The sequence below is a fragment of the Tiliqua scincoides genome, chromosome 7 (assembly GCF_035046505.1).
Source record: "Tiliqua scincoides isolate rTilSci1 chromosome 7, rTilSci1.hap2, whole genome shotgun sequence".
In the NCBI taxonomy this organism is placed as follows: Eukaryota; Metazoa; Chordata; class Lepidosauria; order Squamata; family Scincidae; genus Tiliqua; species Tiliqua scincoides.
The window spans coordinates 1,723,769-1,750,651 of record NC_089827.1 but is presented as its reverse complement, the minus strand read 5'-3'; the positions used below and the strand labels follow the sequence as shown (position 1 = coordinate 1,750,651).

Sequence of the window (26,883 nt, the reverse complement as noted above, 5' to 3'; positions counted from 1 at the left end):
TAGTTTTGACTTTTAAAGTCCTTTACAGTTCTAGATCAGGGTGTTTGAGGAACCACCTCCTTCCTTACTATCCATCCTCTAAGGCAGGGGTGTCCAAAGTTTTTGCAGGAGGGCCACATCATCTCTCTGACACTGTGTCAGGGGCCGGGGGGAAAATAATTAATTTACATTTAAAATTTGAATACATTTACATAAGTATACATAAATGAATATATTAAATATGAACTTATATGAATGAATGAAGGTCTTGCAATAGCTCAAGGCCTATAAAAGGCCTTGTACCAAGCAAGGCTGGCCCTTCCTTTGCTGCTGCTTCTGCATCATAGATGTGAAACAGCGAGCAGTGGAGGAAGCCCTCATCCCACAGAACACGCGCAAGGTCAAACAGTCGCCCTCATGCTGGGAGCAGTTGCATCGGGCCAGTGCGGGCTCCAACAAATCTCTGGAGGGCCAGAGGCTCATTGGAGACTGGGGTCTCCCTGAGGGCCACATTGAGAGGCCTCGAGGGCGGCATGTGGCCCCAGGGCCGGGGTTTGGGCACCCCTGCTCTAAGCTCATCAGAGGGAGACCTTTTAACTATGCCACCATTGAAGGATGGGGGGTGGTGGTGGCCTTCTCGGTGGTGGCGCCATGCTTGTGGCACTCCCTCTGGAGTTAAGAATGGCTCTGTCTTTGGAGACCTTTCAGCAGGGCCTTAAGTCCTTTTTATTTAAGAAGGCATTTGACTGTTAACATCATGAGCTGGCACTTTAAAAAATGAAATGTAATTTTAGTCTATGTCATCCATAGGCTGGGGTGGGGGGGTAGAATGGGAGAGGTACTGACTCAGGAGGGGGGTGGGACCATCAGAGGCCTCCTCTGCCAAATCCTATCCCCCATGTTAGGCACAAAAATCCAAGACACGGCTTCTCGAGTCTGTGCCAGCTATTTGGTGGCGAAACCCATTGAGCAGGTTGGGGCTTTACTTGGGGTGAGGGGACATTTGAAAAAAGTGGGGGTGGGTCGCTGGGTCTGGATTGCGGAGAACAGTAAAAGGCTCAATGCATGCTACAGGACTGGAAAAGAAGGAAGACGTTAGTCAGGAAGCCACACTTGGCAACTGTTATCAGAGAGACACTCCCATAGCAGCAGAAGAGGCAAATATGTGATAAAACCCTGCCCAAATGTGAATGTAATCCTGTGGGGGAAAAGTGTGTAGAGGAATGCAGGTTTTATCAGGAAGGTTGCACTAGTGTAAACCATCTTCCTGCATAGTCATGAATCAAGTTGAAAACCTGATACAACTGCATTAAAAGTACCCAGAAGCTCTGCTGGGGACATAATACTCAGAAGCTGAATAATTTCCAGGTGTGTGGGTTTTAATGGCGATTTGGCATCATCAAAGAATCTGCTTAAGCTTCTCTCTTATAATGTCTTCATAGTCTTGGAACCTGCTCTCACTGTTATTGGATTCTTGACTATTCTGAAATGTCTTAAGGTAGTAACATGGCACCCTGCAAAGAAGAATAGTTTAATTGACTGGTTTTAAACAACCCTGTTCACTTTGGATATTTTTGGTCACCCCCAAGGCCTGATTTCCTTCTTTCTTTCTTGTTGAAAGATGAACTCCTAATCTTATGTAGTGGACAATTCTAAATGAATCAACCTGTGTACATTTCCGGAAAGGCGGCAACCCTAACAAGGAAACTGAACGGAGGAATCATCTCGAAAGACGGCAGTGTTTAGCCTCTCGTACTTTAGTCAAGAATCTGTGCACTCCCAGCAACAAAGGATACAGATATAATTACATGCTGGTTTTGGCTGTTCTAACTCTCTCGATACTCAGTTTTAGCGACTGTCCCCTGGTGATGTGTGAGAGGGAAAAGAACATCCCTCTACCCACTCCTTGCATAATTTTGTACTTCTCAGTTCCCCCCTCAGATGTCCTTCTTTAGACTGAAGAGCCACAAAGACTGAAGAGTGCTATTAGCCTTTCCTCATAGCACATCCTCTGCCAGTGCCAAGTTGCTTAGATTGAGGCTAGAGACTGCTTTATATCGCCAGATGGATCTCCAATGGCACCTTGTGTCAGCCAAGCAAAAGGCAGCAGCTTCTTTCTCCACCAAGACATCCCAGAACTACAGAGAGTGAGGCACCTGGAGAGTTAGGCTCTCTCAAGACCCCAGGTGCCTAGTACTTCAGTACATCAAGACCAGCCTCTGACTAGAAAGCAGAGTCCATACCAAGCCATTATGATATGTGCGCTTCAGGATATTATTAGTTATGATTGTGGTCATTAATTTATCTGGGGAATTCAGTCTCATTCTACCTACTGCACAGAACCAGTTTCACAAACTGAAATTCTCTGAAGTGTTTGTCCATAAAACATTTTCGCATGTTACTTCCCAAGTTCTCCTCGATTTTTGTCTCGCAGTTACTGGCTTTCTGATTCATAGTGAGCATCCCATGCTGAGAAAGAACCTCAGACGAGATATTTTAAATATTTATTTGTTAGACTGGATTCAACATCCTTTATACAACACAATTTGCATAAGTTCTCAAGATACGTCCTGTATACAATCACAAAAACCATGACGTGGATTTTATACACAGAGTGAAAATCAAGACTGATTTACAAGCATTTTTCTCTTTATACAATCTGACATACTTGGTTTGTTTCATTTTGTACAACTTTTAGAACAAGTGTTGTATTTATCTTTTTTTTTTTTTCCTTGGAGAACTAGAAGGCAAAAATCAAAGAATAACCAACCATTCATTCAAATGAAAAGGAAATATTAACAAACCACCATTGACGCATGCAACATTCACTGTGGAAATATTACATCTCTCCATGAACTACTAATGGTGGTTGTTGCTTTCTACGATTTCTTCCCAGGTGTGTGTTATTTCAGTGACTGCTGGGCACTGGGCACATCACTTAACATCTATACAAGATACAGTCAGCTTTTATTGATACTGACATGCTTGGAATGCCAGATGGGATTTGAAATCCAAACTCAGTTTTGTTTCTCAATACAAAAATGCATATTTACAAGAAGATAACAAATTAAGAAAACTGCTTTCCTTCAAATCATCTGTTCTGAGTTCATGATATAATATATATATTATATATAGCATATAATTTTTAAAACCCACCGTGTGTGTGTGTGTGTGTGTGTGTGTGTGTGTGTGTGTGTGTGTGTTCATTATTTTGTCAAAATAATTAAAGAGAGCAAATGAATAAAACATCAAAATGCAACTTAAGATTTAAAGAGAGAGTATCCAGATTTTATTATTTTACGGTCCAATTCTGACTAAAGCAAGCATTGGCAGAGTGCATGTTCCGCCAGTGCTGGGTGATGCAAAAGCGGCATAAATGGGTCAGGGAGCTGGCATGCTGATGGGTAGACCAGAGCCTTCCCACGCCTGCAAGTGGAGCAATGGAAGCCTGCCAGAGCAGGGAAGCCCTGCGCAAGGAGCAGAATGGGGCAGGAAGGGGTTGAATGGAGTGGAGGGTTGAATGGGGAGAAGATGGGGTGGGGGATGGGTGAATCAGGCCCAGGAGGAGGGCAGGTTTGGTGGTGGTGGCACATGCCAAATCAAAAGCTCCTTACCCCAGGGCAATTGGACAAATGTCTCCTCCAGCAGGTGGAGACCTCCAGCAGCCAGAAATTCCCCGTGGGATGCAGTGTTACCTGCGCCAACACCACTGCATTGCCACACAGGGATTTAGGTAGGATTGAACTGCCTGTCTCAAGCGCTTCAATCTTCAGTGAAAACCGGCCAAGAATGCATGAACAGTCTCTGAAAATCATGCAGGTGGAAATGTACACCAAATCAACTTACAGTTTCCTCATCACTTTAATGCAATTAAAACTTAATTGCTCTTACTCATATTTTTTCCTTGCATATACATGTATGTATGTACACATATAGGTACTCCGTGAACTGTGGAACATTATTAACTGCGGCAGCAATGAAAATACAACACTTGATAATAGCATCAGATATGATTCAAATAAAAGAATAAAAAATATACTCTTAAACATCTGTATGAAATCTCCAGGAAACTAAATGCTAGTCAAATAATTCTCTGTTGAGCATGCAAGCTTACATATAAGAGGTGCTGTTACATTTGACTTCATCAGTGAAAGAAGCAATATCAGCTGGTTACCAGCTACAGTACTCAGCCCTTCTCCCCCCCCACTCCAACAATCAAACCGTTTCAACAATCAGGCGTCTAGAAAAGTAACTTGATGGACAATAAGGTTCTTGATTTAAAATGTCTCCCATGTACTGTAATGAAGTACTCTATTCCCCCCCCCCCCCCGGTATTAAAGAACTGTGAGATTAATTTAGAAAAAAGGCAATAATAATACAAAAGAAATGACATTTCTATTGCTCCTGGATACTATCCCTTTAAAGGAGTATGGTAACAACAAAGTGGTTTCACACTCACCACAGAAACTTACATGCCTTGTTTGGATCAAGAGAAATAACCTCTGATCTGTCTGCTGCTCCATCAAATGCAGAGACTTGGCTCCATTTGAGAAACAACCCGTGACATTTGTCAACACACAAATATACTGTGCTTTAGCTTCTGTTTCAAGCTTGTTCCCACTGTACGAGGTTTTTTGTATGATGTGGCTTTTTATTGTCAACTGAGCAGACTTGTGGGTAAAAATATAACTTTATATTTTGGTAAAGAAAGACATTGTGCCATCATCAGTCCCAATTTTCAAAGAAACCCATAATCCAATAATATCCAGTCATTTCTAGTGAAGAGGTCTTGCCAGGTCTAAGTACTTCTGTCTCACAGAAGAAACAAAATGGAGATTTTTTTTTCTTCCAAAATTAAAGGAGAAAAGCTAATATGCAGAAATATCTATACATACCCAAAGTCCATGTGGTGTTTTTTTTTTCCCTTTTATGTGTGGTTTTTTTTTTCCCTTTTAAAAAATAATTGCCACAAGAAGGGGTTTTGTTGTCTTCATTCATAAAAAGAAAACTGCATTTAAACGTGGTTTATTGTTGCATAGAATGATTCCAGTACAACCCAGGCATTTGGTCAAAAAGAAATTTGGCACACTTTGGGAGGCATCTTCCCATCTCTGTCCCAATGCAAATACTGTTTAGCAGATGGACCCCGCGCTCACTGGCTCTTTGTGAACTATTTTAACTTGTGAAAGGTGAAGTGATTCTAGTTCTACTGGGGTTGAACACACCGTTGCTAAGAAGTGCTGCTTTTGTTAACCACTTTCGCCTCAAACTCCAATTCCCATCATCTTCCTACATTCTTTGAGCTCCTGTATCATTGTGAGTGTGGCTCCCAAGGCCCTGTCCTGATTGGCCCCTTTCAATGACTATTTTGGAACCAAGGCCTAGAGGCAGTTGGCGGAAGGAGGTGGTTGGCCAGGAATAAGTGAAGCCACAACTCCTTGCACCTGTACAAATACTTCCAAATGAATGTTAATTTGAAGCAGTCTCTTGTTCATGGATTCTCACTCTCTCCACAGAATGGTGTGTTGCAACAGCAGCCCAACATTCTCACTTAAGAATAATTATAGGCTTACTAGTAAGCTTTTCACTTAGTGCGTGCTGCTCGTGAAAGTCTCCATAGCAACTACTGTATGATTCACTGCCATCCATACAAACCTTTGAAAGAACAGAATTGCCTGCAGTCTGCTCAGCATTGCATGTCTTACAATATTCTACTTTGCTTAGTCATTGAAATGGGATGTTTGGGGAAAGAACAATCCCGCCCCTTTGAGAGACATCTTCTCTTGCTTTGATTTTGGGTAGGATGGACATGGCATAAAGGAGCTCATAATTTCTCACATGGCACAGCATCTTGTTTTGAGAGGAGGTACCTTTTTTTTTTTAGTTCTGGACTGAAATTGAGATCACTGCTGGAATACAGGTGGAGGCTATCTGCTAATCATGCATCCATCTGTGCTCTCTCTTCCCAAACACTGCATATTTTACAGATGGGATTAAAAAATAATATACACTATATTAGAAAGTCCGACCGGAATAGTGAAGTCCTAGTGGTTGTATATTGACTCAAGGGTGTTTGGGGAACCATGAATTGAATTTCAGTGCTTTCTAGTATGTCTTTTCTGGGTTTGGGGTATTTTTCCTCCAATAAGGAGTTCACAGAATCATCAGCACATTTCAACTTCATGTTTCCCTTGCTTATTTTTATTCACTAAATTTCCACAGGTTTCCTTGACATTCCTATGAAAAGAAGTTATCCATATGAGTGCTCCCCTTTTTAAAAATTAAAAGTATATGTTCTGGTTAGGGATTTATTTACTGCAGGCTACTTACGATACTTAAAGTGAAGCCATTTCGGTTTCAAGGACTGGCTTTGTAAAGTGCAGTGACTTGCCTAATTTTTAAAAGAATATCAGTATAATAGGATATTCATCTTTGTTTTGTGAGCATCTTCAAAGACGTTTACTTTGCCCATATGAAAGCCTTAATCTTCATTTCCAAAGAAATTCATTTCTAGAAACTTCTAACTCAAACCAATGAATGTTCGTGTGCCCTCACTTTGGAATTATGGTTTCGTCTTAAATGACAATGTTTCAGAAGACCTGTCTCCAAGGATCTCATCCTCCTAGTGCAGCACCACTTGAAATCTGAATGTGTTACTTCATAGTTCCATGCTTATGGGAAGAAATCTACAAAACCCCCAATAAGTGATCTTTGAGATCCATTCTGTAGAGCTTCTAGACATACGTCAGGTGTTTTTATTGATCTAGAACCCCCAAAGCAAGCTGGGTGACAGCAGCATCGTGGTGCAAACACTGAGACTGTTTTGTACTAGACATTTTGAAACATTAACTCTCTGAAGTTCACAAGGCAAGACAGACAGATAGTGAAACAATAAGATCCATCTCAGTTCTGAGAAGCCCTTAGGATCAAGCCCATTTGTGCAAACTGCTGAGTCAAAAAGTTAAGCCGGACAGCAGTTTCCTCCAACAGCGTAAATGCCATTTCTCTTTTCACAAGAAGGTGCCAGCTGCACCTGCCCCCCCAGTTCTGTTGCCCTTTCCTAAATAATTATTAATGTGCCCCCTTACATTGCATTGCCTCCTTTCCTTTCCTCTGTTTTTGCATTGTGAGGTGGCAATTGCACATTTATAACATGAAGAAATGCAGAGATCATCTGAATGCATATTCCAAAGCATACGTTAGGAAAGGGAAATAATACGAAATAGAAACATTGCCACCATTTAAAAGAAAGGAATGTACCCTGCCATTGGCCATCTTGGGGCACCATCTCACTAACTGGGTATTCGGAGGTGCCGCAGAATCTGGCCCTGTGTCCTGACCAGTGAGCACAGGTAAGGCAGTCGCCTTTGGTGCTTTTGCATAAAGTGATCTCTCTTCTGATTGCACCAAGAATCAGGCAGCTGTCTCAAAGAATCTGCCCCCAGCTGCAGGCCAATTCTCTGCATGAGGACCTGCCTTCAAGAGCAAGGGTGGTATTCTCCAAACAGACGACGATTGTATTAGCACAGAGTTTTCAGCTCGGTCTTCTTTTTCATGCCGACTTCTGGGCTCAAAGTGTTTGGGTTTGGTTGCTGCTTGGCCTTTTTTCAAATACAGCCACTCCGGTTGACCAGCCCTCGCAGAAGCGTGTTATGCAGCCCAGAGCTGGTTCTTATTCTGGAAGCCTCGCTAAACACGAGATCAAAGTTGAGTCTTGGAATCCTGCGAGCAGACTCTGCAAAGGCCTGATGCCCCAAGAAGACACCTTTGCTCAGTGTGTTTGGGTTGAGCTGACCAAAAGTTTGTGCCAGTTTACTATTCTTTTCCTGAGGTCCACTTTGTCAAGCCAAATATATGCTTCCCCAATTAAGGTCTTCTTCATAAACTTCCCTCCATTGGAAACAAGGAGAATCTAGGCACAGAACAGAGAATTAGATAAATGTTTGCTACTGTCCAGTGGCGTAGCTCGAGGGGGTGCAAAGCACTAAGTTTTGCAGGTGCCTGAATGCAGCATGCAAGCAGCCCCTTCCCCCTCCTCTTTAAATAATTTTGGTTCAGTGAAGTCCCTGCCCCATCCAACCGCTTGTTTTATGGTCACTTGGGCATCTCATCTCATCCCCTGAGCCACCCAGGTGAGCTTCAGTGGGCATGATCTAGGCCCTAGGTCCCAGAGGCCACTGTTCTTCTTGAAACCTTCTTCTTGAAACCTTGAGGAGGTTTCTGTGACTGTCCCCCTCCATCACAGGGTTCAGTACACGCCCCACTGGCACGGCTGCATCAGTGCTGGAAAGTTGGATAGGACTGGACCCCGAATCTCAAATGTTAGCACAGAAAACATAATATTTAGATTGTATTGAACTGGAGGCTTACTTGGAGAGAATGACCAGTGGGGCTCAGGCTGAGTCTGAATGTTTCGTTGAATGAAGGTTCTCGGTCATGTCTGCACACTCTTGTTTTTTTCTTGATCACTCTCTTTTGCGTAGCAAGGTTGACAACATACAACTTCACATATAGATCTGGGCAAATACAGAGATGAAACCATCACACAGAATCCTATCAGGTATATTTATTGTGAACTAAGTTGCTGGTTTTTTTAAAGATTGTGAGCCCTTTGGGAACAGGGAACTATTTATTGATTTATATCTATGCAAGCTGCTTTGTGAACTACTCCTGTTGAAAAGCAGTATATACTTAATAAACATAATAATAAATGTGTAGATCACATTATACATGAATTAATGTCTAGGGATCATCCACTTACTCTGTTTTTAGCTACATAGAATTGGCTCCTATTGTTCTGTAATGTGGGAGAAGCAGGATAGAGTTACTTTGGAGGGGCTGCTTGCCCCCTGACAGACTGGGTGCTCCGCCCCCCTCCAGCTATGCCACCGGGGAATAATCTTTCCATTGGTTTTGCTGTGATAACGCATTTGTGAACTTTTGCTGAAAAGCCTCATGTAACTATTGCATTGTTAATAGTTAAGTACTTAACCATTATTACATGCTTGTTGATGAAAACAGGCAAGAGAGAAGGAGGAAAATCATAACCTTTCCCCAGCTGGGCACTTTTCCCCACAATATATCTCTGAGTGATTCCCTCTGCAGAGTTCCAGATGTGTACTTGTGAGGTAATCCCAGGTCTGGAACTCTGCAGAGAGAAAAATAGGTGGGAACTGATCTTAAGAGAATGGTATCTGTCAGGGAGAAGAATTAAGCCCCCTTCCCAGTAGCATAGCTAGAGAGGTGCAAAGCACTAAGAGGCAGGGAGACTCACTGCGCCGTGCAAGCGATGCTGCCCCTCTGGAGCCATTCCAGACCATTAGAGCAAAATGGAGGTGCAAGCCTCCCCCTTCCATCATGTCACACCCCCCTCTCCACAGAAGACACAATGTAACCAAGAAGGAGTCATTCAGCTAGTGTTTAACACATAGTTGTGACTGATACATTGTTTGGCTTTGAGAAATAATATTTTGTAGACATTCTTTGCTGTAAGGGCATTTTGCACTGGAGAAAAAAAGAATTGGTACAAAAATGAATGAAAAGCTTTAAAGTACTGCTTCTATGAGTAGTTGTAAATTATGCATACATAATAATTATACAAAAAATTAAAATCAATAGTTACAAGATTCGTTATCTGACTCATTTTTTTTTTAAATTCTGAACTGAAATGTTGATTGGTACCTGGTAAGTGATCTGGGGATTTAAACTTGTAAGTGATATTTCTGCACTGAAGGATTTCAACTATTAGCTGTTCTCCATCAGTCTTCATTTCCTTTTTTAACGCAATCTTGATTTCGCCCATCACCTGTGTTTTGCCTAGAAGAGTGGAAAGAAAACCATCAAGCATTATTATTCGTGTTAGTATTTTACCCTGACTTATGAAAGGCCAATCCAGTTTACCATTCTTATGTGTTGGTCAATACAATTTCTGCTGAATAGGCAGATACTTAGCTGGTCTTGTATCGCTTTCATCTTCAGAGCAAGGGAATAACAACAAATTACATGGAAGTGTTCTGAAGTCTTCACAAGACTAAACACATACAAATCTACTGAACAGCCCGTTGTACAATGTCACCTATCTCAGGACTCAGCAATCCAGAAAAATGGAAAACACAATGGCAATCTTCACTTTGACCACCAGGAGGAGTAAAGTAACATGGCAAAGCCCAGTGTGAACATAGTCACAACTAGGGCAGCCTGCGCAGCACACCCTAAAATTCATGCCATAAACTACCTGCCACGTATGGACTTCATCCCCTCAGAAATATTCCATATTTTGACTAGTCCACTGTAGTTCTGAAAGTTTCTAACCTTCTGTCCAAAGAAATCATTTTCTTTTTGATACATATCACTATATTTTGTCTTTCATCCAGCACAAAGCATTCCTGCAGAGTAAATGGCAATATGCTCTGGTAGCTAAATTTTGAACCGACATTGATGTCAGCCTGTCAGAAAAACAGTATAAATTGGCTCTTACTTAGAAATGGGCTCTCACAATCTTGTTAAGAACGTATGTTGGAGTTATAACGTTTGAAAATACAGTACTTCTCTTTTGAGAGCATCTTTGACAAAAAAGCTATGAAATTGAAAAGTGAAAGGGTGCGCTGTAGTTTTTAGGCAAATACTGTATACAACTTAAATTCTACCTGCAAAAAATTATGACTGGCCAGTTATGCCACTAGATCACAGATTTATTTGACTACCAGAGTTTATCCACACCTCTTCCTCGGGTAAGGGAAAGCATAGTTTTGGTCTGATGTTCCATGAAGGGATATATTTCCACTTTAGATAACAGAAGATGGAACAAGATGGCTTGGCCAAAATCTTTATTATTCAATATTAACATTGAATTAATTTGAATTTCTGTCCATCCAGTCTTTTGAGTGCCACTTGGGAAAAACATCTGCAACATATGCTGTGGTCCAGCCATTTCCAGCTTCAGTTCAAAGAATAATAGAGTAGGAAGAGACCCTCAAGGTACTCTAATCTAACCCTCTGCCTGTAGTAGGAAACCCTCCTAGAACATCTTCAAGCCTCTGCTTGAAGATCTCCAGTGAAGGAGAGTCCACCACCTCCATTGCCCAAACTGTCAAGAATTTCTTGACCACTCATATCACATCACTCATTTACACTTTAACCACATGTGAATTTTTTTTAATGTATCTATACAAAGAAAATAGACAGAATAAAGCCAGGCATTTAAAAAAGTAACTCACCTATAGGAAAAAATAGCATTTTAATGCAGTCTTTATCCATTTCAAAGCCTTTTCTTTTGTTTTCAGTATTGTTTCATGTCAAGCACCTCACCCTTTGCCAAAAGACATGATGAACTGGTCCTTTTATCCTCTGGTGCAGGTCAATCATCTACTAGTATCTGTCCCACCTTTATAAAGGGCAGCTGTATACTGAATCAGACTACTGCTTTATCTGGTTTGGACTGGAAATGCTTTTCCAAGGTCTCTAAAGTGGGTCTTTCCCCAACTCTTTAGCTGAAGACTGTAGGACAGTGATTTTCAACATTTTTTCCTCATGGCACCCTGACCTCTAGGCTCTTCTCGATGGTCTTTGCATCTTTTGATGTCACAGTTTCTGGGAGATGGTTCTACCCTGTTTCTAGGACAACTGTCTGTAGATCTCTGCTGACTTCCTTGAATGCAGCAGAGACCTTCAAAATGGCTCCTGTGACTAGCGTGGAGCCCTTTAAAATGGGTATCAGATGCTTCAGAGACGAAAGGTGTGAGATAAGTCACAATCCTGCTGCCCATGGATAAGCAAATTTGTGGGTAGCGAATCAGGGTAAAATGAGAACTGACTGCATACACAGATATCTGAAATTGAAAACACTTCTGGTCCCAAGAAATTTGGATAAGGGATACTCAATCTGTACTAACAAATCTGTTAACAGAGGGATGATCCAGTCCATTGTGGCTTCCTTCCCCTCCCCTCCTCTCCTCCCTCCCCCAGGTATTTCCGTCTTTTTCAGGGCTGGGGATCTGCACTTCTGCATAGAGAACACAGACCACTTGAACTCTCTCTGTGAGACATGCAGATACAGTGCTGTTCCTAGAGGTATAACACATTATGATTCTAAATAAACTCTGTGATAGTCCAATAAAATAAAAGCAAGTGCTTTTTAAAAACATTAAAAAAAAACAAAGACTCCTTGACGACCAAAGATTTTTGTTTGCAGCTCACAGAGTCAGTGCATTCAGTATATTCTCCCCCCTCCCCCATTCTTGGTTGTACATTTTTAGTTCCTAGATTCTGATGGAGTCAAAAAGAGATTAAAATTGTTCTGCAGTCTGCCTGCTACTCCGAAGTGGAAATAGTAGCAAGAGAAAGCTCTTTCAGAAACCATCCATTTTACTGTCAACAAGGAAAAAGGGTGCTTCAGGGCGGAAAGCTCACACTATCATGGCAGCACTTCCAACCACCTCGCATTGCACAAAAGTGAGATCCGGTATGGACTTTTGCTGTAGGGGAGAGTGAAGAAACCTCTCGACAGAGAGACAAGAGACCTGGCTTGATCTGGCTGACATCAAAATGGTCTGGCAGCTATTTGAGGGGCTTTGGCAAAGACAGTTAAAGGCTAGCAAGTTGTTACAAAACAAAACAAGATATAACAGATTTTTTGGGAGCATTTTGAACAGGCATGAATGTGTGTGTGTGCTTTTTCAAGGTGCTGACTGGAAACTGTAGTGTAGCTTATAGTGTTGCCAGTGAGTTGCTCTGGCCAAGGGCGGCTGGTGTGTGTGTGTGGGGGGGAGGGTGAGGGGGGCGGGACGAAGGCGTTCTGGGGGGACAGCAGGCAGGTCCGGGGGTGGACCGGCACTTGGGCCTGATCCTAATGCCCCTCCTGAGCAGTCCAGCCTTACACTGGGCTGCTCGGATCTGTGCCACCTCTTTAGGTGGCACAGATCCAGCTAGTGACACAGTGTAATGGGAATGAATTTTCTTACTCTGAGTTGCGCTGCAACCCAGTTCTGCTCTGGATGCACAATCCGATACACACTTACCTAAGAGTAAGTCCCATTACAGTTCAAGAGGCTTACATTTGGGTAGACATACCAAGGATTGCATTGTAAACCAAGGATTCATTCTCAAGTTCAGATCTGTATTTATGAAGGTAAAGAGACCTAAATTAAAGATACCTAAATTACATTTCAGATCAGCAATGAACCCTGCAGAATTGCACTGTTGGTCTGGGACTCCTGCAAGTTCAAATAGTTAAAGCGAATCATGTGAATCTTTCATTGACTGCTGAGAGAAGCAACAGTGGGTCTGAAAGGAAGACGGGTGTGTAGAGGGAGAGAAAAAAGGAACTGAACAGCACAGAGCACTCCCCAGAGAAATCCAGGAGACAAGATGGATGACAAGAACAGCAGTGACAAAGCCTTTCTTTGCTTTCGCAGACTGCTGTCAGAGAGCAAGGAGCTGCTGGCTGGTTATTTTGGATTAAGCACTGACCTGAAAAACATGCATCACTGACAGTCCTGTGAGAAGGAGGTCATCAAGGGGCAAGTACCACAATTTGCTACTGGAGAAAACATGCAAGTAACAGGCTGCTCACAAGTATTGCAGTGTTTGCACTAGGCTCCTCTCCACCCTTGATTGGTTCAAAGCTTCAGGGCAGGTTTTTAGGAGATCATGTTCATGCCAGAACTCTGCTCTTATGTCTGCCTATTTCCAAGTTCAGAAGCTGATCAGAGGTCAGCAAGAACAAAAGATAGAAGTAGCACCTTGCCTTAAAACACTGCCAGAAAGCAAAACTTTGGGACTTATCAAGGGCAGCTGGGCAGCTTCTCCTACTTGGCAGCTACACACACAGAAGCCGCTTCCCAGCAGAGAGCTATGTGAGTGAGGGAACTGACGACATTGCTGGGCATGTGGTATGATGGCTGATGTATCCCTTCCTTCACTGGTTCAAGGGCCAAATCAGATATGATTCTAAATGCATCTTTGAAGTTTCTCCCCTTTCCTTCTTGAACTGAAAGCTGCTCAGAGGATGATCTGGATGGAGACAATGAAAGGGAGGAAGTTTGGGTCCCTGACTCCCTGGCTATACACAAGACGTGACCTGGGTGAACTGGCTGTAAGAGATCTGTGCAAATGCTGCTATCTTGTGAACTTGAATTGCTCCTTATAATATTGTATTTTTATTGTATATGATTATTATTGTACACTGTACTAATCCTATGTTGGTGAAGGTCCCAAGCACAATGCTCCCTACACTCTGTGGGATAAGCAGCAAAATACTGCCTAATTTTCTAATACACTCTTCCCTTTATAAAAGTACGTTCACTATAAGATTTTCCATACTGCACGTATTAAGAGCAACCCTCTTTATCCATATCACAATTTTCAATATAAGGTCTGGGAATGGTGCGGGGGAGGGGGGGAGGAGGAGGACAGTCTATCACAGAGGCAAGATCTACTTCCCATTTTACCCAATGCATGTACCTTCCCTCTACTTTGAGCTCTGGAGACAGAGAAGGAGATGAACTTGCCTCATGTACACAAAAAGGAGTTCCAGGAGGTCACACTGAACTTTGGATTTTGAGAAGCATGAGAAGTTGGACTCAAAACAATGACCTGAACTGCAGTGGCACTTGCCTAATGTTATGAGGATGGGGCAATAAGATGCATCAGTGGCGGACCTAGTGCTGGGCAAATGGGCCAAATGCCCTGGGCACTGAGACAATGTGACTCCATATAGTCACATATACAGGACCATACAGGAAGCCTTACTGTGGCTCCTGATGATCAGAAACAGTACTTCTGGTTTTCTGGAAGTACTGTTTAGGACAGCAGGGAAGCCTCAGAACACTTCCCCAATCAGTCCTGGAGACACCCGAGGCTCCATTTTGTTTGCAAGTATTGGGGGGGGGGGTTTGGTGCGGGGTGCAGCATTGCAGACCTTTGCCCCAGGGCATGTTGAGGGTAGCTCCATTACTGAGCTGCATTACTGAGATGCATGTCTACCCCAAAACCCCAGGCTATGTTTAGTCTTCACGTTTATCAAGCTAGTTGGATGTGCTAGATAGCCCTTCTCCCAAATGATGGGATCATGGCTTGGTGTACCAGCTTAGCCAGTTATTAGCTGCCCCAGTTGATAAGATGCCTCTGAGAATCTGGGCAGCAGTTTAACATATTGTTTAACATAACTCTGTTGTCAATTAGTCTGGTTTTTGCTAATTATCACTAATTTCCTGAGACTTCCTGAGTGGAGCTCTGCCCTGCTGTTGTAAATACATCCGTGCAGCAGCCCACTCTGCAATAGGATTGTTCCATTTGTGTTTACTCAGAAGCAATTCCTACAGCCCATTAAGAAATACAGTTTTTTTAGACCCTACAGCATATTAATTTACTGATGTTGAAGCAGTATGAAGGCAAAAAAAAGGGCACTATTTGTGTCACCACCTGCTGTTTAAAGGACATGCTGTATTGATTACAGAGCATTTAAAGAAGGGATTTTACCATCTCTGGAAATCTGCAGTTTTGGATATGACTTTTGAAAACTAAAAATAGATATTTAATCATTGCTGGAATTTGTGCTGCTGGAGACTTCGAGATGGCCAGTTTTCTCTGCAAAGTCTTGGATCGATATCTGTTTCCCTCAGATCACCACTAAAACGGTTAGCAGCTGTAATGCTGTATTGATTAAGATGATAGTTGAAGAGGATACTGTGATTTGAAAGAAACTGGATCTTTTCTATACAGCAGATTAATTTGGGAGGCAGTAGAATGTATAATGATTAATACGGTTTATCAGTCAGCAGATGAGGGAGGAAGGAAAGAGGAATTGTTGATGTGGTTTGGGATAGATTTAACAGAACTCTGGCATAAGAAAAACAGAAACAAAAGGGGTTAAAATCGGCCGCATGTTTGGTGCCATGAATATTCACCCTCCCTTCTCCCATCCTGTTTCCAGCCTCTGGATACCAGGCCTTGAGGGGGTGTCAAGTGGCTGCCTTTCAGAGGCCTTAGAACTGAATTTCAACAAAAACTGGAAGTGGCTTTCTAAGGTCTCCAGGAGGCCTTCTGTAGGCAAGGGTGTATGTATGGGGGTTATGGGGGAGAGTGTTAAAAATTTATGGGACGCGGGTGCCAGATGCCTTGGAGACCTCACTGTTCCGGTGGCTGCTGCTGGTGTCTATTTTTTTTAGATGATACGTGCTCTTTACACTCTCACACAACACCAGAACCAGGGGACATCCACTAAAATTGAGTGTTGGGCGGGTTAGGACAGACAAAAGAAAATATTTCTTTACTCAGCGTGTGGTCGGTCTGTGGAACTCCTTGCCACAGGATGTGGTGCTGGCGTCTAGCCTAGACGCTTTTAAAAGGGGATTGGACAAGTTTCTGGAGGAAAAATCCATTATGGGGTACAAGCCATGATGTGTATGCGCAACCTCCTGATTTTAGGAATGGGTTAAGTCAGAATGCCAGATGCAAGGGAGGGCACCAGGATGAGGTCTCTTGTTATCTGGTGTGCTCCCTGGGGCATTTGGTGGGCCGCTGTGAGATCCAGGAAGCTGGACTAGATGGGCCTATGGCCTGATCCAGTGGGGCTGTTCTTATGTTCTTATGTAGATTGTGTGGACAGGGAACCATTTAGTGATTTGTTTTGCTATGAAAACAGATTTTGTGGAAAAGCATTATATACATGTAATATATAAAATAAAATATTATATAACAACACCATCATCAGATCTGCAAAAGACAGCGCTTTTAGAAACATACTGCACTGATCCCTAGTTGATACTTAGGTTTTAGGCTGAGATTTGTATCAATTGTTCAATACCAGTTGAGCAATACATGAAACCACTGTGTTTCATGCAGTTTGGAATACTAATAATACTAACTGGAGGCTGTAATTACGTTGTGGTGTGCACAACAAGACTTGCTTGAGTCTTTCCCTGCCGCATACATTCATTCCCGATCCTGATAGTTGAAGGGATTGACGGTGTGGTGATTAAAAAAAAAAATCAGAACCCCAGAAACACCTGCTCCCAAGAGCACTGCAATTTATTCAAAATCTGTTTTGGTCCCTCTCACAACTAAGGTTCTGCCTGTATTTAAAGTAGGTGAGAGAGAAACAACATCCATAGTCAAGCTGGATGCACACAGCTCTGCCATTTACACTGGTTACTGTCCTCTATTTCTCCCTGCTTGGATGAACCAAGGATCTCAAGCATCATTAACTCTGCAGGGCTAAAATAAATCAAAAGTATCTCCAGGAACCATACTTCAGAAGCAGACGCTATGTTATTTACCAGCCATCTCTCATTCTGAACCTATCCTGCCCTTAACTTTGCCTTGCTTTTGGTTTGTGAAACATTACGAACAGCACAGCACACTTCAAAGCAGTTTTTAACTTGCGTATCCTGAAATCATTGTAAATGCAAGTACACGCTGTAAATTATTATCTCTCTGCATGAAAGCCAATTCTCAGCACGCCATCACACTCCAGTAACACGAGCAAGTACAATTCAGGAGCAGGCAAGGGACTGGTACAGTCAGAGGAGTAATAGGCTAACAGGGCAATGATGCCGCAATGTCATGTGACACTGTGCCATGCCATGTCACTTCTGGGTTCTCCTCAGAGGAGGGGCACTTGCTGCAGGGGTTTCATGTCCCCCGTTCCTTCTTCGCTTCAAAGAGAGCCTCTGCAGGAGAAGGAAAGGGGGTGAGGGATGACGCCCATTAGCTTGGATGCAAGTGAATGTGGGGGGTAGGTGGGGGAAATGGTGCGCACCCATCAACTAGAGTGCTGTAGCTGATACAGCTGCCACTGCAGCAGCAACAAGCCCACTAAAGTAAGAGAAGGGGGGCCACCAAGGCAGAAAGGGTTCCGCTTGCTGAGCCAGCCCCGGGGGGCTCAGGTTTAAATGCAACATGGAACAAAGTAAATAGGATGCAACCTGGGACAGAGCGGCAAATATTAGACATATATATGTACCTGCCTCATAGAAAGTCCGACCATGATCAGACTTTAGGTCCTAGCAGAGGGTGTATTCGGAGGAGCAGTCAAGGTTTCTAAGACCACAGGCAAAAGTCTTTTCCAGTCCTGATCCTTGAAGTCAGAAATGACGGGAAGGGAATTTGGAACTTCTGTATATAAGTTCTACTCGTCACACCAGACCCTTGAATCTCCTCAGTCCCATTATAGATTTGTCGACCCCACCACAGAGTATTGCTTTCTATTACATATACCATTCATTCCTATGAGGAAAAGCAAAATGCTTCACCTACCTAGAACATACCTCAGCGGGGGGAAAACCTATCCACTACTCCCAACTCTGGGAAACCCAGTGGAGAAGCTGAGGGGGGCAGGGGGGGTACGTTGCCCCAGGTACCATTCCTTGAGGATGCCAACTGGTACCTCTTATGGCAGACACATGTTGAAAAAAATGGTCAGCCACTCAGAGCGCCGTGCGCTGCCTTCCCAGGACTCAGAAGGCCTCCTGAAGGTGTTAGAAAGGCATTTCTGGTTTTTGTGCTAATTGGAAGTGCTTTGCTAGCCTCCAGTAGGCCACCTGAGGCTTGGGGATGCTGTGTGTGGCCCCCCCGTGCTTTGGGCCACCCCTGAACGTGATGGGCGGGTGCTAAAAATATTTGTGCTCCTGGGTGCTAGATGTCTTCGCTACACCACTGGGGTGGCCCATATTTCACTGACGGGGAACCCATAAAAGAAGCACAGGTGCGCACAATGGATCCATGAGCAGAAAGAACCTGTGTAATGAGGCACCTTCTCTTTTAGGTTCTGTTTTCTCACTACGGTCTCTCCTGGAGGCAATGGCTGGAAGCCACCTCAACTTAAATGGATGTTGAGTTTTGTTCTTGAAAACAATATATTGGATTTTTTTTTTAATTGCATGGAAAAACCAATTTATAGTTTCAATGACTTAAGATATTTTGGTCCACAGTTAACATAATCACTTTACCTTCAGTTTCTGTTAATCCAGCTCCAGGTTGCTTCACCGGTTCTTGCCCATTCTGGCTCATTTTTCCTCTGTTGAGAAATTGAGCAATTATTTATAAAAGAAACACCTGCGGACAATGCCGCCATATACAGATATGCTGAAGAACGAAGCTGTTTACAGGTTGCATTGAGATGAAATGTTTTCTTCCTGGTTTTTATAAATCACGATGATTCTGCGAAAATTTGAAAAAGACGGTGGCTGCCAGCAGAAGGAAAAAGAACACCACTGCTTGCAGATGTCTAAGCTTTTGCACATGGTGCATTGACAACTTGCCACATGAGCAAGCTTTTACGCATAGAGGATACTCTCTTGGTCTCCAGTGGGCCCTCCTTAGCCACAGGCTCAGCATTTGTGGATCTGAACATCCGTGGATGCCGAGCCCATGCTGGAGGGACCAGCAGACCTCCTGGACACAATTGGAAGTGTCTTCCAGTGCGCCCGGAAAGCTTCTGAGGAGGCCAGGAGTCTGTGCACAACCTCTGGAGGGTCAGGTAGGCCCCCAGGTAAGTAATTGTGGGCCCGATCCAGACCTGTGTGCGCCAGCTTACTGCCGACATGCATTGTCGCAAATGTGCTGTGAGGCCAGTTCCAGTGCTGGGCTTGTGTTTTGCCGTCTGGCAGTTGCCCAAACCACACGGCGGCTGAGGGCGTGGGGAGAAGACAGCAGAGGGCATGGGGAGAGACTGGGAGGAGGCATTCTGGGGTGGTGGAGGCAGGGGGAGGGCAAGTGGAGGGCAAGGTGGAGGTATGGAGAGGGAAGGAAGTGGGACGGGAGGGGGCGGAACCAGTGGCACTTGGCGGCACCGGATCCCGAGCCCTGTGTTGGACTGTGTGGTCCGTCGTGGCTCTCTCAGATTCTGCGACAGCTCAAGAGTCACTGCAGAATCAAATAGCCCCACTGCAGGGCTACTTCCCATACTCAGGCAAAGGGGGCGAAAGTCCCCTTCCCCCAAGGAGCAGCCACGGGCTGCTCGGTTGTGTGTTGGACGCCATGGCAGCCATTTTCACGCTGTGCAAGGCCCATCCTGCGCAAGCTCAGGATTGGGCTGCCTGTCCCGTGCCCCCCGGTGGATTTCATTATCTTTCATTATCTGCAGAATTTGGCATTTGTGGGGTATCCTGGAATGAACCCCCCACAGACACTGAGGGCCCACTGCACCTTGTAGATTTTTCATTCTAGGAAAACAGAATGTTTTAATTCTTAAGCATGTGGAACTTTGCAGAACGAACAGACTTCTCTGTCTACTAAAGAAGAAAACTAGAATAATAGGATAGAATCTTTTTATCTCTGATTACTACAGCCTAACGAAGCACTAATACTGTATAGTGAACTAAGGAACAATAAATGCATTTCAGTGCTTCTAGAAGACAATCCCTTGAAGCCAAGTTTTGGTTTTATTCATTTTATGGACTTTAGGATTTTTGGGAAGCTAGACCCAGCTCTTGAGATCAAATGCAAAAACTGGAGTAGAAATCTGTGTATGCTGAAATCCTATGCTGCTTCCTTGGTTCTGTGCCCACTAAATAGTGGATGCAGCTCCAAGGAGACCAACTGGCACTGTGGAATTCTATCCAGGGTAAGGGAATAAATGTTCCCTTCCCCCGAGGAGACTCTGGCAGCTGCTTTGGCCCCACGGGATACAGTGGCTGCCATTTTTGTGCTGTTGGACCTCGTGGCACCAGAGCACCATAGGATTGGGCCAGGGCTTTTCAAACTGGGGTGTTGAGACGCCCCAGCCTGTGGGCCCTGGCCTCTGCCCCCTTAAGGGGCGGGGGCAGCCTGGAGGCAGGGAGGAGGCAGCGGCGCGATCCCCAGGATTGCGCCACTTCCTTCCACAACCCCCGCTGCCTTCCCCCCCCAGCCCCCGCAAGAATTTACAGTGGCTCAAACTCTCCTGGAGAGTTTGAAAACCACTGGATTGGGCTTACTGGAGAGCAACGGAGAGCGAACGTGGGAAGGATCCTGGTGCACACACTGGTGTAATACACTAATAGCTGGAATACACTGCTTCCATTGAGTGCAGTAGCTGTCAGTCACACCCAGGACAGAACACTCTCACAAAACAGTGCTAAAGGGCGCAATATTTTGAGAGGTGTTCATGAACGGTTTTATACAGGTGGTTAAGATCCTTCTGTTTCATCTGTCTTTTGTGGGGATTTTAGATGATCTGTGTTCAAAGACAACATCTGCAATGGCTAATGGTTTTATTGCTCCTGCCACACTCAGTTTCCATTGGTTTTATGACTCTCAAACACATAAATAAAAACAGTAAATTAGACCATGATGTTATGCATGCCCTTCTCAACAAAATATGCATAGAACTGGGTTGTATGCCAGCAAGCATCAGGAGGAAGACTGGATAATCTTCCGAAGGCTGGACATGTGGAAACACATCAGACTTTGTCTCTCCCATACAGCACATCAAAAGCACAATCTGTTCTTCTGACAGCCTTACATTCTTGGGATGGGAAAGAGGTTGGTGTCCGCCGTGGTAGTGCTGCTGTTCCCTTCGCTGTCCACACTGTACCCATTGCCAAAGCTACTGGCTGACGACCCGGTGGAGACGGAGCTTTCTCCTGGTCGGTGGTTGGTGGGTCTTGCTGCACAGGGTAAAAACGGGGGGAGGGGGGGTTACACGCAGCGACTGAGACATGGGGGTAAGCAAGATTAATCGCACCCAGCTAGTCAAGTGGGGAGAAAACTTGCACCCCGAAACCTTTCGCTGGATCATGTGAATGTTCACTCTTTCACGACTATGCTCAGAACCAGCCGTTCAGTAATTTACATCAAGGCTAATCCACAAGAATTCACAGTTCTTATTTCTTTATCAATGTTGGGAAATTGAAACAATACAGTGGGCCCTCCTTATCCGCAGTCTCATTATCCACGGACTTGACCATTCGCAGGCGGCTGCGGACAAGTATCTGACACTCCCGGAAGCCACTTCTGGGTCATGCCAAGGTCCCTGAGCCCTCTCCCTTGGCCCTGCCATGCACCGGAATGCATCACAGAAGCAATTCACAAACACTTCTGGGGCATGCCAGGGCTAAGGGAGGGGTTGTGGGCCTGGGCAAGACCCAGAAGTGGATTCTGGGAAACTGCAGCGTGATGCTGCATCAGGCACAATCTGCAGAGCCCTCCACACTGGGTGCAACCCACAGGTAAGGCATGCTATTTTTTCGTCCTTTCCCAAAATGGACTGGACAGTCTGCAGATTTTGGCGTCTGTCAGGGTTCTCAGAACCAGCCCCTCACTGTAACAGTCTACCAATGACAGCAGCATTCTAAAACCCGCCCATTATAAATAGTAACATGAAACAGGTTTTGCAAAACAAAATAGAGTCAAACACAGACTGAATCAACACTCTGCCAGCAACACAGATATCGAACAGGCAACATTTCTGCAGACACCACATAAGCTCTTGGATATATTTCTCAATTGCAGATTAAAATGATGGCTGCTCTTATCAGCTCTGTTTTATCCTAAAAATTGGACTAAAGGAGTGTCACAAACCAGGACTTTTTATTCTAAATCTTCAAAGAAAATTGGGCAGGTATTTTCCGCCCTACGTTTATAGCCTTTCCTTATTTTGATATCTCCAGATTCATGATTTTTCTCATGTGAGGCAATTGAGAAATAGGCTGAAAAAGTAACATTATGTCATTGTATAAAATAATTCTTGCCAACAATTCACTGCGCTGATGAACATTTTGAACACAACTGTCCAGGATAATACAAAGAAAAGTTTGTTTGTTTTTTTAACCCCCAAACAAAAGCAAGTTCGGGATTATTGAGAAATGGTATCTAACCAATGGCTTCTTTCATCGTGATTAACTTTACAAGTCAAGTGCAAGGAATTAAAACCTAACGCTTGTGTTTAATTTCACAGAGAAGTGGTGAGATGCTCTGGAACAGTGCAAACAACTCCCTTCCATATGCTTAAAAGGCTCAAGTCACAGTCCAATATATTTGCTAAATGGGAACCATCAGAAACAGCATCAGAGCAATTTCACGAAACTGCAGATCACCTTCGAAAGGCGGGAGAGTAAATAGTGGCCGCAAGAGCACTGAAATGTGGCAGCACTCAAAGGGAAAAAGCAGAACCGGGAGACAGCTAAACATTATTAATGCCTGTAGACTGAGCGGTGGGAGAAGAAACTATCAGCTCCTTGAAAATTATTTCTTTTTGGCACTGCAAAGCCCATTTAATTTTTCTGGGAATTAGGCACTGAGAAGCCCATTACGAAGAACCTTTTTGGGCAGTGAATTTATTTACAAGATGAAAGATGCTTCTAAAATAATGGCAGACGATGACAGATGCCCTGGCTGTTCAAATGACTCTGCAAAGGCGAGGAGCAAAATTTTTCTGCACAGTCATTACGGATAACAGCCATTCAGAAGCAAAAATATTTTGACTAAGTGCAGAAATTGTGTAAAACGAGGAAAACGGAAATATCGAAAAATGCAAGAAAAATGCAAAATGGGCCAATTCCTGCACTCAGTAGGCCATCATGGTAATTTCAATACAGACAGTACCATTTACTATGCTGTTTCAGCTGTCGCTGAGTGAGTTGGAAGTCCTGGATTCAAAGCCTTATTCAGCCATGAAGACAGGATACGGTTCTGCTTTTGACAGCCTATTGTTAATCACAGGGCTGGCCTTAGCAGCTGAGGGGTTCAATGCAAAACATTTTTGCACCCCCCCCACTTCTGCTCCCCTCCCACTCATAAGCAGCAGCTATAAGGCACCCAGCAGTGGTCTCACTGCCAGCTTGGGGGGGGGCAATTTCAAGCCAATCGGACCCAGAGGCAGGAGAGGGAGGGCTATCCAGTGGCAATGCTCTCCTCTCCTCACAACACTTCAGTGTGAAAAATTCCATGCTGGAGCAGCAGCTACAGAGCAAAGTGCTGGCTCCACTCAGTGCTCACCTTCAGGCACAGGGTCCAGTTTGGCCACATGGATCAAGCTGCCCTAAGCCAGCCCTGCTTAATTACGTGTGCTTTGAACAAACCTCAATTCCCTGTATTTTCATACTAAAAATATTAACTGTGATTTCTTCTAAACCACAAACGGAAGCTTTAAAACTTCTCCCCTCTCTTGAAATTTCCATCCTTTGCATGCAAAAAAGGCAGGAGGAGCACAAGGGCCTGTGGCTTCGGTCTACTTGTTCGTATAATACTGAAGCTGCAATCCTATAAACACTTTCCTAGAAGTAAGCCCCACTGCACACAATCCATAACGCACAAGATTATGCAGTAAGACAGCCGTCTCCAAAGTGGAGACTGCCAGGAGAGGTGACCCAGCATGGACAGAGCTTACCATTTTGTCTGGGGACCTCTCTGTTCTGCCGCAGATTGCCCCCGACCTTTGCCCTGGCTGGTTGATTCAAGGCCCTGTTGCCCCAGCACGATTTCCAGGCACGTGTGGCCAGCTGGTGCGAAGTCAGGGGTGATCTGCAGCAGAACAGAGAAGCCCCCAGGAGAACTTTAAGCTCCGTTCACCCAGGGGAAGGATTGCGGCGGGTGCCGGATCTGACCCACAGGCCTGGGTTAGGCACCCAGGCTGCTGTAAGACATCATTCATCGTTTAACGTTTTGCCTGAACCAGGCAGCGGAGGTATTTGTGACACGGCCAATATTTTATTTCTGTTGAATCCCGATTGATTCAAGGGGTGCAAGAGGCACACATCTAAATACGTACCTGGTACTGAGAGCCTACCTGGAGAGCAAAGAGCCAGCACATTCGTGTGGCTGTTTTGCAGGGCTGATGGCAAGAAGCCACAGGGCAAGGGCAAGGAAGGGCTGCGCTTTTCATGTGAGCACCCACTCCCTCAACGACGGAGCCAATGTCCACATCTGAACAAAGACCTGCTTACTCCTTAAATGTGAATGCAGTTTTCATCCCTTCAAGAGGCAGATGAAGCCCCCTGCTCGAAATATAGCTGGAACAGCATAATTTACGTGACCATAGCCACCTCCCTGGGCTCTTGAATTTGGAAAAAACAATTTTGTAAATCAAAAGCATTGCTGCTCCGACCAACGTCACCAACCCCAGGATTAAGCGCAAGCTGGGAACACGCTAGCAGCAGCTTAACTGGTTCCTGCACTCCCAACTGGGTAGGAAAACGGGAAAACCCAGTAGGAGTCCTCGACTAGAGACACAGAACCTTTGGACTGAGTCATACCACCTATGCATCCCATAGGATTTTGTGGGGAGAAAACCTATTTAAAAAGCCCTTGCTTCAGAGCCTGGGGTTGTTCCATCTGCACCCACTGCATCCCACCTTACTGCTGTGCTGTGGTGCTATCAGCTGCTGGGGCTGCGTTATGTCCCCCCCTTCCAGTTTCCATCCAAGAACCTGATCCCTAGTGATGCCACTGCATTTACCGATCTTGTCTGAACTCGGAAGCTAAGCACGGTCAGGCCTGGTTAGTACTTGGATGGGAGACCGCTTGGGAATACCAGGTGCTGTAGGCTTATGCAGCAACTGTTACCCTGCACATCCCTGATCTTGTCTGATCTCGGAAGCTAAGCAGGGTCAGGCCTGGTTAGTACTTGGATGGGAGACCGCCTGGGAATACCAGGTGCTGTAGGCTTATACCATAGTCTTTCGAGACTGAAGGTCGCCAACCAACCAAGAACCTGTACCTTCGTTTTGCTTCCACTATCCAGAACGGCTCTGATATGGAGAGGCCGCTTGCACAGCGTGATGAGGCTCCCTGCAAAACTTAGTGCTTTGCACTCTTTCCAGCTGTGCCACCGGCTGCCATACAATACCATCTATTCTCAGCTTTCAAGGAACTGTTTTGTCCCCCAGACTGGAAACCATGCAGTAAGGACCAGACTCTTTACAAGGCACACCAGAGAACTCCTGAATACCGATACAACCTTATGCATCAGAGCAATAGGAATGGCACTGCTGCCATCCTGCTGCGAACTTCCACTGTTGTCTGAACGAAATTTTTCACAGATGAAAACACAATAATGTGCAAATGATAAACACAAATGCTGTGTCTGAGTTGAAACTCCGGTGGAAGAAGTGTGCCTTCATGGGCTTGAATCGTACCAAAGAAGGCTTAATCATGCTGAAGCAGAGCAGGTTCAACACATGCTAGTTAGTCGGCAACCTGAGCAGAGCTCAGCGAATCTTGGAGAGACCATGAATTTTCCCCATCTCCAAATGCTCTGAGGTTTAGTGGTGGGCTTCATTCATGTCTCTCAACACGGCTTGCACGGAAGTGGTAAGACTGGGACAGTTTTTCCCCCCCAGTCAAACTGAATGCTACAGAGAGGGCTGGATAAATAAATGTGGTTGTTTAATTGTGATAATGATTTAATGAATCAGGAGACATGGCAAGAAGGCATTCAGTTCAAGGTCTGAGTTCTCTGCCATGTTGTTCTGCTCACCTCCTTCAGGCTTGACCGGTCCATCGGACATCACTTTCCTGAGAGCCAGCTGGCTTTGGTCTTTGCTGTCACTGGCTGGTGGAGGCAGATTGTCAGACTGAGTTCTTTGAATGGGGAGGACTCCTGCTATGCTGTGTCTGTGCTGCTTCCTTGCATGGTTAGACTGACCGCTTTTATGTGCTGCTGTGGCAGTGTGGGTGAAATGGAAACCCAGAGTATGTATCCTCAGATGGGACCAGCTTGAATGTTAGTCATGCATACAGAAGTGAGGAATTCTCTTTCCTGTAGTTAAGTAGGTAAGCGTCTTCCAACACCAAAGAGACACCACATGCACAGCACTCAAGGGGAATTAAACTGGCTGTTTCTTTGTAGTCTTTTTAAAAAAACACACACAAAGACAAACAGAGGAAACTCTTCCTTCCCTCTTATCGCATTCTGCAACAGTGACAGTATGACGACAAATACAATGAAGCCACACTTGGATTATATTAATTTGCCAGGGACTAAAT

The 26,883-nt window shown here is 44.5% G+C and overlaps 1 protein-coding gene and 1 pseudogene across 1 annotated transcript in view; one reads left to right on the top strand and one right to left on the bottom strand.

Annotated features, from left to right (window-relative positions):
- Positions 1-7,750: 7,750 nt before the first annotated feature.
- The window catches only part of PCLO (piccolo presynaptic cytomatrix protein), a 172,868-nt gene continuing 153,735 nt past the window's right edge, over positions 7,751-26,883 (bottom strand). The window contains exons 23-27 of the mRNA XM_066633427.1: positions 21,422-21,566; positions 18,927-18,994; positions 9,661-9,795; positions 8,350-8,495; positions 7,751-7,891 (exon numbers count right to left, since the gene is read on the bottom strand). Of these exons, the coding sequence (XP_066489524.1) occupies positions 7,751-7,891; positions 8,350-8,495; positions 9,661-9,795; positions 18,927-18,994; positions 21,422-21,566 (635 nt within the window). The remainder of the gene's footprint in view (positions 7,892-8,349; positions 8,496-9,660; positions 9,796-18,926; positions 18,995-21,421; positions 21,567-26,883) is intronic.
- Positions 25,444-25,563, top strand: LOC136657956 (5S ribosomal RNA; annotated as a pseudogene).